This window comes from Zea mays, chromosome 3, assembly GCF_902167145.1.
Source record: "Zea mays cultivar B73 chromosome 3, Zm-B73-REFERENCE-NAM-5.0, whole genome shotgun sequence".
Lineage (NCBI taxonomy): Eukaryota > Viridiplantae > Streptophyta > Magnoliopsida > Poales > Poaceae > Zea > Zea mays.
In genome coordinates, this window is record NC_050098.1 from 237,245,625 (window position 1) to 237,256,932 (window position 11,308).

The 11,308-nt window shown below is 44.5% G+C and overlaps 1 protein-coding gene across 1 annotated transcript; it reads left to right on the forward strand.

Annotated features, from left to right (window-relative positions):
- Positions 1 to 9,806: 9,806 nt before the first annotated feature.
- On the forward strand, positions 9,807 to 11,075 carry LOC118476781 (L10-interacting MYB domain-containing protein-like). Its single transcript, XM_035966551.1, has 2 exons — positions 9,807 to 10,152; positions 10,226 to 11,075. Exons 1-2 carry the CDS (start codon positions 9,832 to 9,834, stop codon positions 10,769 to 10,771), a joined length of 867 nt encoding a protein of 288 aa, XP_035822444.1. The 5' UTR covers positions 9,807 to 9,831; the 3' UTR covers positions 10,772 to 11,075.
- Positions 11,076 to 11,308: the final 233 nt, after the last annotated feature.

The following is an 11,308-nucleotide window of genomic DNA, read 5'->3' on the forward strand; positions in this document are numbered from 1 at the left end:
CTGTCCGGTGCACACCAGACAGTCCGGTGCCCCTTCAGATCGTTGGCCCGGCCACGCGTCACGCGCGGATTGCGCGGCCGACCGTTGGCTCGGCCGACCGTTGGCTCACCGGACAGTCCGATGCACACCGGACAGTCTGGTGATTTTTAGCCGTACGCCGCCGACGAATTCCCAAGAGCGGCCTTTTCTCCAGAGCCAGCCTGGCGCACCGGACACTGTCCGGTGCACCACCGGACAGTCCGGTGCACCCAGACTGAGCAGAGTCTTGGCTGCTCGAGCCAAGTCTTTTCCAATTGTCTTTTCTCTGATTCTAGCACTTAGACAGATATGTTAGTACACAAAAACCAATGTACTAAGTCTAGAATCATACCTTTGTATTGATTTGCACTTTGTCCACCCTTTGGCATATACTCATTCCCTTAATGTGTGTTGGGCACTTAATCACCAACATCTTATAGAAATGGCCCAAGGGTACATTTCCCTTTCAGGAATCGACATTCAAGCTTCGGCGACCAAGAGATTGAACTCTCTGAGTTCTACGAGAATGAATACCTTGAGCATCTGTTTGGTGAAGGCAAGTGTCCTCTGACCCATTATGTCCCATTTACTTTATAATTCACTGTCCCGCATACTATGAACAACCTAAGGATTGACTAGCTTTCTATTTACCTGGTCCTTGATTACCTTTTGGGCTTCTATGGTTAGATTCATGCTATTGCTTTACTTTAATCAATGAACATGATATGAACACTTATGATACGATGTTGTCATTATGATTATGATGTTGGACTGGTGATACTTTAGGGGGCTCGAGCGGTTTCTCGAGTGCCTCTCCGTAAGGACCTATTCGTTGGATGACCGCCCGGGAAAACAGTGCAACCATGAGGATGGAATGGGACGCTCTTAGCTGAATAATTAGAGGAACCGGGGTGTAGTTCGCTTCGCCGTCGTGTCGTTAATGGGGCTCGGTGTATGCGGCTCGCTCTGCCAAGGTTGGTTCGCCCCTTGGGGAGGAGTGCGGTGCATTTAGGAAACCTAACGGGCGGCTACAGCCTCGGGGAATCTTTGTAAAGGCTACGTAGTGATGCCCTACCGGGCCACCTAGGTAGTGGTCAATGGGGAGTAGCTCTCTCCGGGCAGAAAGGGAATCACGACTTGTGGGTAAAGTGCGCAACCTCTGCAAAGTGTTATGAAACTGATATATCAGTCATGCTCGCGGTTATGAGCGCCAAGGGAGCTCCATTGATTAGAGATACTTGATCAGAGATGGTTGGTTTACAGCTGGTGACGAGGATGATGGTTTTGATTATGATTATGGTAATGGTAAGTGGTATTCTTTCCGTTTGGAAAGGTTACTTTGGGTTAAGAACTTGGGTTAATGATAAATCTGGCTTTCTACTAGTAATAATAACCTGACCAACTAAAAGCAACTGCTTGACTTAACTCCACATAAAGCTAGTCCACCTCAGCCAAACAGGACATTTGCTGAGTACATTGATGTGTACTTACCCTTGCTTTCACAAAACACCAGGTTGCCTTTGGTGCAATCTATGCTCAGGTAAAGAAGAAGGAGAACGGTGTCGAGGCGGATCTCCAGGAGTTCCAGGACTTCGACGAGTTCGAGGATTAGGCTAGCGACCTCCCCAGTCAGCTGCTTGTGGTGGGTTGTTTACGTTGGCTACGTTTCGATTATGTGTACTTTGATTTATATAATGTAAATGGCTCTAGTCTGTAATAGTATTACCTACTCTTTATTGTAATTCGAAGCATTGTGCTATGATGAGTCATTTATGTAATCGCTGTGTACGTGGATTACTGATCCTGGCACGTACATGGTTCGCATTCGGTTTACCTTCTAAAACCGGGTGTGACATAAGTGGTATCAAAGCCTTGCTGACTGTAGGACCGCTATCCTAGAGTAGCACTGGCCGTTTTAAGGACTTATTGATTATTACTTCACCTCATCCTTGATTCTGCTTCAAAATTTTAGTCATCTCGACTAATTCTATGTTGTGCTCCTATATGCCCCCTTGCCAAAAGTATTTTATTCTAGTGTGGTCTATACTTCTCTCAATCTATTAGATCTGATCTCACTCTTGTGCTTGCAACATCTTTATAGATGCCCCCTGACCATAACCTTCTTCTCTTTTGGGATTCATTTCTCTTCCATCATTAAATTGCTACCATTTGACCATCTCTAGTCCTTTGGTATTGACATGCTCGTATCCCTGAATTCTTCGATACTCTTGTTTCAAATACTTACACCTGAATTTCTACTGTCTACTTAAACATTTCAGTTTATATGTCCATAAACTTCTTGTCTTTTGAGACCCCTTCCTATTCCGTTCTGAAGCCATAACCTTTTGGCTTTTTCTATTTTCTTGGTCTTGGTACGCTCGTACCATTGGAATCTTGCATATTCTTATTTTTATATATGCTTATCTTTATATCCCAATGCCTGCTTAAGGCATTCTAGTTAACATGCTTTTGACCACCCTTATTTCTTGATGATCCATGAGCAACCATTCTATTTCACACACCCTTGATGATCTCATCGTTTCCTTATAACTTCCCTCAGTAATACTTCCCTCAGTAATAATTTCGGTTATTTCAACCATTTTGTTGGAACCTTACCTATCTTACCCTTGATTGTTTTCTCCACTTCGCGAGTCTTGCCTTAACTCTATCCTTGATTATGCTTTCACGATTATCATCTTTACCCTTGTCACCTCTATATCTTACCTTGATGCTTATATTATACCTGTCCTTTAAAAAAATCTTCTCTCCTCTACCTCAATTTTACAATTGTATTTTACCTATTTTCCCTTAGTCGTATTCTCTTCCTTGTCGCTTGCGAGTTTTTAACTCCATCCTTTGTTGTGCTCTAGTTGGGTATTACCTTTACCTTTCTCATATCTCGATCTTACATTGGCGATTACACTATGTCCGTTCTCTAAGATCTCTAATCTCCAATCCTAGTCGGAGAGCAGTGTTTTACTTATCTTACCCTTGGCAATACCCTCTTCTTTACCGCATGTAAGCCTTGACAGACCTCCATTCTTTATTGTACTTATACCATTGGCTCTTTTATGCCTTCATCTTTTCTCTTATACTCTTATCTGTTATCGCCTTCGAACCTTGCGATATTTATGTCTTCTACCTAAATCCTTACCTTGAACTGATCCTTTAAAAGCCTCCCCTTTCTTTCAACCCAGTTTGAAAGCTATGAGTTACTTATCCCTCCCTTGATTTCTTTTCACTCCTTGTCGCTTTACAGGTTTTGTCCTAATTTCATCCTTTGATGTGTTTTTATTTGCTATCACCATCCCCCTCTCATCTACCGATCTTACCTTGACATTTATCTCTATTCCTGCTCTTTAAAAATCCCCTCTCTTCCACCTCAATTTGAGAGTGGAAATTTACCTATCTGGCCCTTGGACGTACCCTCTCCTTTTCCATTTGCATGTCATGTCTTAACTCCATCCTGAATGATACTTATATCCTTTGTCTTATGCCTATTTACCTCCTCTCCTACATCCTTGTCAGTTATTACCTTTAAAACCATCGTGATACCTATGCTCTTGCCTTCCTGCTTACCTTGAACCTACCCTTTGGAGCCTCCTCTTTTCCATCCCTGCTCGAAGTAAGGCCTCACCTACTTCACCATCGATTGCTTCCCCTTTCTTTGACGCCTTGCAAGTTTTGTCTAAAATACATCCTTTGTTGTGTGTTTGTCCGTTATCACCTTAACCCTTGTCATCCCTTGATCTTTACCTTGATGCTTATCCTGTACTTGCATTCTAAAAACCTCCTCTCCCGTCTCAATTGAATAGTGTTGTCTTACCCATCCGCTCTTGGTCGTTCCCTTTTCCTCTACCGCATTGCAGGTCTTAGCTCTTGCTTGATATCACCCTTACCTTTGTAATCACTGGATCTTGCCTTGATGCTTATCTTAGATCTGCTTTTTGGAATCTCCCCTTTTCCATCTCAACTTGAGAGTGGTGTTCTACCCATTATGCCCTTGGTTGTATCCTTCTCCTGGTCGCTTGTAATCCTTGCTTTAACTCCATCCCTTATTGTGCTCATGCCCCTATCCTGCATGTCTTATTATTCCCCTTGCTTTTCGATGGCCTTAGAATAGTTTCCCCTTGGTAAGGAAAGACCACCACTTAATTAAAAGTTACATATAGCAATGAGATGTTTGTTGTTGTATGCTTGTGTTGTTTGTCTTTGTGTTATGACTGATTTGCTTCTTTGTGATGAGTGTTGATGTGTTGTGGCCCTTGGTCTGCAATGACATCAGTTTATTAGCTCAGTGACATATAGTTAGGTAGTTGGGTGCTCTCCCTTTTCTCTCTTTAATCTATCTATGCTTACCTTTTCTATCTATACCTTTCCCTCTTGCGCCTGTCTGGTTGGCATCCTCCAACCTCTCTTAATCAGTCAAGGTCAGAGTCGACAACATCTTCACCAAATGCATATCAACGCTCTAGTTAAGGGGGTTAGCCGCTAACCCCAATGAAGACAATGCGATCGACATCAACCAACAAGATCAGAGTGGCGCAGCAAAAGCGTGTGTGGGTCCTAACCCACAGGCCCAAGAGATCCTCAAGAATTGCATCAATCGGTCTCAAGCATTTGAAGGTCAAAGCAACCGGTCCGCAAGTTAAAGATGGCAGAGCAAAAGCTGAGTTAAAAGAAGCTATGAAAGACTAATGCACCAATCTCATTTTCTTGCTAGCCTCTTCTTGAATCTCGAGGGCGAGATTCTATTAAGGGGGTTAGATTTGTAACACCCTGAATTTGGGGGTATAAAATTTCTTTTCTAATATTCACCAAATTCATGTGTTACCCTCTCTTTTCCTTGCTTTTCTTTTCTTTTTTCTAAATAATGGAGTGTTATTTTGTTATATATTAGTGTAAGCCTACTGAATTGAACCCTAGAGAAGATTTGTGTGCTGCATTTCATGCTAAAGCATAGATTTGTTTGCTATCGCATTTAAGTTATTTGTACATCATCTAAAATTGACAAATAAACTTATTTATACGAATGTATAACTATGCCCATATATATATAACAAAGAGAAGAGAGAAAAGCTAAATTCGAAATGAAAATAGAAAAGACCCACATCTATTCCCTCCCCTCGTCTCGGCCTTTTGGCCAAGCTTCCGCGGCCCAGCTCTCCGGCCCACCCCCTCGCCGGCTGGCGCGACTGGTGCGCGGCGTGGCACGCAGTGCCTAGCGTGACCGCCTTGCGCGCGGGCGCGCGGCCGGTGGCCTGTGTCCGCGGTGGCGCACCTCCGGCGGCTCTATCCGCACGGCCAGCCCGCGACCCGCGGCGCGCAGCCGGCGTGGCCCGATGCCATCTCGGTGTGCCCTGGGCGCGCGTCCTGGGTCCTAGGGCGCGGTCGCCCAACTCTCACGTGCTGGCGAGTTCGCCCCAGCATGCCCCGCGCGCAGCGTCGGCCGTCGTCGAGCAGGGAGACGCGCCCCATCAACATCATTGTGCCCTAAGCCTATATGCATCGAGCCCATCTCACGCCAAGGCGAACGCTGTCTACCTGTCGTCGTCTACCCATGTCCGTAGTCCGTCGTCGCCTAGCTGGTGTGTTCGCGCCACGCGTTGTAGCTCACGCGTTGTCGCATGTGACACATAGGTTGTTTGCGCGTCATCGCCGTGCTGTTCACGTCATTCGTGCGCGTCGCGGACATTGTTTCGCATTTGTCGCGCGCATTGCCACACATCGTTCACGCGCTGCCGGCACGTTGATTCAAGTGTGGTCCTCGCGCGTTATTAATCTGTTCCGCTATAATCGCTCATATTAACTAGGTAATTCTTGTTTAATTACCGGTTACTAAAATAGCAATTCGTCGGATCTAAATTATAATTTTAACTATGCTTTTGCAGATAATCGTTATTGTGTTTGTGTCAACATAAATGTTGTTGTTGTTGTTTAATGCAAGCACGACATAATCTAGTAGTACCCTTACGTCATGTTGTTTATAAACTTGTTATATATTTAAATGTCATGAGTCTTATGCGTCGCAAGCCTATTTCGACTCATATTGGTCGCGTCAACTCCTTAGCAGCATCAACTTCATATTAGTAACATTATTATGTAATGACGTAGGTTTTAATCAACTGGCTAATTATTTGTTATCCGATATTTATTAGAATAACAATTTGAATAAAACTAATTTCTAGTTCTATTTGCGCTTTTATAAATGCAAGCTGATGTGATTAATGCCTATTCAAATGTTGTAATTTATAAGTGTTTAGTCTGGACACGATGTCTGTTAGTGATTTTCGTGTGCCGCGCGCGCTGTCTGGCGCGTTGTTTTGCGCGCCGTCCGCACGCTGTTTCGCATAGGGTCGTGTGTCGTCACACATCATTCGTGTGGGTCGCGCGTTGTTCATGCGCATTGTTCGTGCGCACCGTTCGCGTGTGTCGCACGCCTAGCCACGCGCCGTTCGCGCGTATCGCGCGTTATCCGCGATTAAATCATTCACACGTAATCGCTCAGGTCAGTTAATTAATTATTGGTTCAATCTTTCATTATTAAAATAGTAAGTTAGCCAAAACTGAGTAGTAGATATTATTTATACTTGAGAAATGTTGGATTAAATATTTCAATTAATACTTTCTCAGTGTAAACACGCTAACCCCTCGAACGTAGCTTCGACTATTGCAGTTCTTTTCCTCGCATAACCGTAGAGGCGCTCTCTATTTTTATATTGCTCGCTTTTATAACATTTTATCTTGTATGGTGTAATGTTCTTATGCATATGTACATGTTTGTTTGCTTGTGCTTGTTCGTCTTCGCTTCGCGCCGCGAATAGTCTGCGATCCATTTTCGAGCTTCGAGGAATCGACAGTCAAGCTTCGGCGACCAAGAGATTGAACTCTCCGAGTTCTACGAGAATGAATACGCTGAGCATCTGTTTGGTGAAGGCAAGTGTCCTCTGACCCATTATGTTTCATTTACTTTATAATTCACTGTCCCGCATACTATGAACAACCTAAGGATTGACTAGCTTTCTATTTACCTGGTCCTTGATTACCTTTTGGGCTTCTATGGTTAGATTCATGCTATTGCTTTACTTTAATCAATGAACATGATGTGAACACTTATGATACAATGTTGTCATTATGATTATGATGTTGGACTGGTGATACTTTAGGGGGCTCGAGCGGTTTCTCGAGTGCCTCTCCGTAAGGACCTGTTCATTGGATGACCGCCCGGGAAAACAGTGCAACCATGAGGGTGGAATGGGACACCCTTAGCCGAATAATTAGAGGAACCGAGGTGTAGTTCGCTTCGCCGTCGTGCCGTTAGTGGGGCTCGGTGTATGCGGCTCGCTCTGCCAAGGTTGGTTCGCCCCTTGGGAAAGAGTACGGTGCATTTAGAAAACCTAACGGGCGGCTACAGCCTCGGGGAATCTTTGTAAAGGCTACGTAGTGATGCCACGCCGGGCCACCTAGGTAGTGGTCAATGGAGAGTAGCTCTCTCCGGGCAGAAAGGGAATCACGACTTGTGGGTAAAGTGCGCAACCTCTGTAGAGTGTTATGAAACTGATATATCAGCCATGCTCGCGGTTATGAGCGACCAAGGGAGCTCCATTGATTAGAGATACTTGATGAGAGATGGTTGGTTTACAGCTGGTGACGAGTATGATGGTTTTGATTATGATTATGGTAATGGTAAGTGATATTCTTTCCGTTTGGAAAGGATACTTTGGGTTAAGAACTTGGGTTAATGCTAAAACCTGGCTTTCTACTAGTATTAATAACCTGACCAACTAAAAGCAACTGCTTGACTTAATTCCAAATAAAGCTAGTCCACCTCAGCCAAACAGGGCATTTGCTGAGTACGTTGATGTGTACTCACCCTTGCTTTCACAAAACACCAGGTTGCCTTTGGTGCAATCTATGCTCAGGTAAAGAAGAAGGAGAACAGTGTCGAGGCGGATCTCTAGGAGTTCCAGGACTTTGACGAGTTCGAGGATTAGGCTAGCGACCTCCCCCAGTCAGCTGCCTGTGGTGGGTTGTTTCGTTGGCTACGTTTCGATTCTGTGTACTTTGATTTATGTAATGTAAATGACTCTAGTCTGTAATAGTATTACGTACTCTTTATTGTGTGTGTTTGGTTGGGATTCTGGGCGGCTTCTGGCCGCCAGAAGCTGAAGCCGCGGCCAAACGCCTAGCTTGTGGCCAGCTTCTGGCGGTCGCGCTTCTCACAGAAGCCGCACGCCTTCAGGAAACCCAAAAGCCGCCCGAGCGACGCTTCCGCTGCAAGCCGGCCTTACTCGCGAGGGTTTCCACAACCGCCGCCCGAGCGACGCGTCGTCTCCGCGCCTCAGCTCTCCGTCGGCTGCCGCCTCCTCCTCCGCCGCATCGGGTCGGGGACCTCGACCACACTCCCTTCCGCGGTATTCGCTTCTCAGGTACATTCCTCCATTCCGTTCCGTCTCCGCTCGTCCCCGACTGCCTCCTATCGCAAACCTCCCTGACCGTTGACGTCGCTAGGGTTTGGGCCGCGCCGCCGCCAGTTCGTCCACAAGGTTGGAGTCGTCCCGTTTCCGAACTCCTCGTAATCGCAGGTACATTAATCGTCTCGTCCCCTAAGCGCTGTTACGGATCCGGTATTCCCCATGTACTGCTTAGGGTTTAGGGTATACGGATCCGGTAATCCCCATGAACTGATTAGGGTCTAGGTTGCATGAAAACTTGGCCGTGCAATGAAGCAAATTTGTGAACTGCTTAGTAACGAATATCATCTGATATTTGATGTTCAGATCTCGTGGAGTTCGGTGTTTGCCTCTGTTGCATCACAATCTCCTCTCCTACGAAGGTGATGTTCACATCAATTTTTCCATCCCTCTTACTGCTTTACAATTTTAAGATTGTTGTGTATGTTTTCCAAGATCCAGTTGCAAATATGTTCACGGTGTCTGGTAAATCCGTTCATACTGTCTTCGTATTGTTATTAGTGCATAGGAGACTAGTAATTAGTCGTAGTTGTACCCTCCTTTGTCACCAGCCTAGGCAGTGGACATGTAAGTATTCCTAATTTGTGTAGATAGTCCCCATGTCTGGTATACTAACGACCTAATAAATCTACATCAGATGGATTCAGCAGACTCCATAGCCGACAAGGCAATTGGACGGATGCAAGAGATTTCAGACAAGATATTTTGCGTAGCGAGGGAAACAATCTGTCCTGGACGTGGGTTGACCTCATTTGATGCTACCAAACTTCGTGTAGCTTTGGAGGAGATAGCTTGCATGCTGGAGCAAGACTCTCTGGTGTTGCAAGAGCATTTGGACATCGTGAACAACGTAAACATCCCGGTTGACAGCAGCTATGAACCTTCTACCTTGTCGTCACCACCCCCATCTGACGACGACCTTACTCCATATTGGGACTTTGCGGAGCATTTCCAAAACTTCTGGGGTGTTGAATATGACTCTGATCAGATGCCTTCGTTTAGTGACAATGATGTTTAAGGTAGAAGGGAGTGAACCTTGGAGTTAGGTGTTTGAATAACAGGGATGAAGTCCCTTAGCTTTTGTGTACTAAGGGCGTAGGGAAACAGGGAATCAGTTTGTTCTTTTGGTTAATGGGCTGCTGTAAATGTGTTCCCTGTCATTTTGTGTCCAGTACCAGTTTATTTAAGGTTCTCGTTGTGTAATTAAGCAAATTGGAATCTTAGTACTTATGGTATTATCTGAACATAATATGGCCAGTATATTCTTCATCTTTTTTGTTGTTTTTAATCCGAGACCACTACTACGTATGTTGAAAACTATATACTTGTTATGCACTAGATGGACAAGTCCGGCAAAGTGATTGCAAAGTGGGATAGTAGAGCAACAAAAATTTACACAGAAATTTGTGTAGAAGAGGTCAATGCTCGGAACAGGCCACAACAATTTCTAAATGCAGAAGGGTATGCTAACCTCATAAGGAAGTTTAAGGAACGCACTGGTCGCACTTACACCAGGGATCAAATGAAGAATAGGTGGGATTTGTTGAAGAGAATGTTCACCCAGTGGAAAACTCTTAATGAAAGGGCTACAGGTCTTGGTCGAGACCCTCATACTGGTTCAATCAGTGCGCCAGATGAGTGGTGGGCCAAGCAAAATGAAGTAAGTTCATCTTTTTTTTCGTAGACTAACATTAGTATTGGCCATCTAAAAGTAGGACTACGAATTGGTGCAGGCAATGCCAGGTTGTATTATGTTCAAAACAGCCCCCCTAGAGAATGAGGACGAGCTAAAGGTTATGTTTGGACCCATTGTCTGCACAAATGAAAGAACCCTGGTTCCTGGCGTCGAGGATGCTAATTCATCTTCTGATGATCATTTGGAATACACTTTAGGTGGGGGTGAAAACAGCACACCTGACCCCTGCACAAATGCTACTGGGAAGCGTAAGATGCGCCATGATTCCCCAAAACCAAAGAAGAAAAAAGATTCGAGGGAAGAGTACATGAAAAGACTTGTGGAGGCTTTTGAGTCCCGCTCATTGACCACAAACAAGTCCATTACCTCTTCTGACAATGACCCAGTTCGAATAGAGCTTAAAAAGCAGATGCAACAAGTCAAGGAAGATGGATCACCAGAAGGGAGCGAACTACATTTGTTTGCGACTCATCTTCTGATTCAGAAGAAGTATAGAGATGTTTTTGCAACCTTGGAGACAAAAGAAGGAAGAATCGCTTGGCTTCGCAATGCTTACGCGTTAGAAACTAAAAAGAGCACTTAGCTGGTGGACGTCCGACAACAGAGGCCTACATGTTTATTATTATCGTTGGTTATGTGTTTTCATCAGTCATGTCGTTTCAGTATATGTTGCTGGTCCGACAACTGAGGCTTATATGTTCAGTATTATGTTAGTTGTGTCTGCTTAATGAGTCATGTCGTGTCAGTTTTCGTACGTATCATTTTCGCTTTCAAACAATTTTCCAAATATTCGAGTTGAACATGTATTAGAATAATCAGAGTTGTAACTTTGTGAGCTATGTGAATCTGTGAACTTCATATGCCTGTAAACTGTTCGGCTTCTTTAATATGTGTTTTATAAACTGTGGTTGCATATGAAATTGTGGCTCTTGGTTGTGTCTATGCAGATGTGTGATCCTTATGAACACACATATGATGATGAAATGGATGCACACACATCTGATGATGAAATGGATGCACACACATCTCATGATGAAACAGATGGAGAAATGCTTGTTGCTCTATATGCTGTAGACATTTGGGGCAGGCATTTCAGTCAGGCTCCTAGAAGAACATTGGT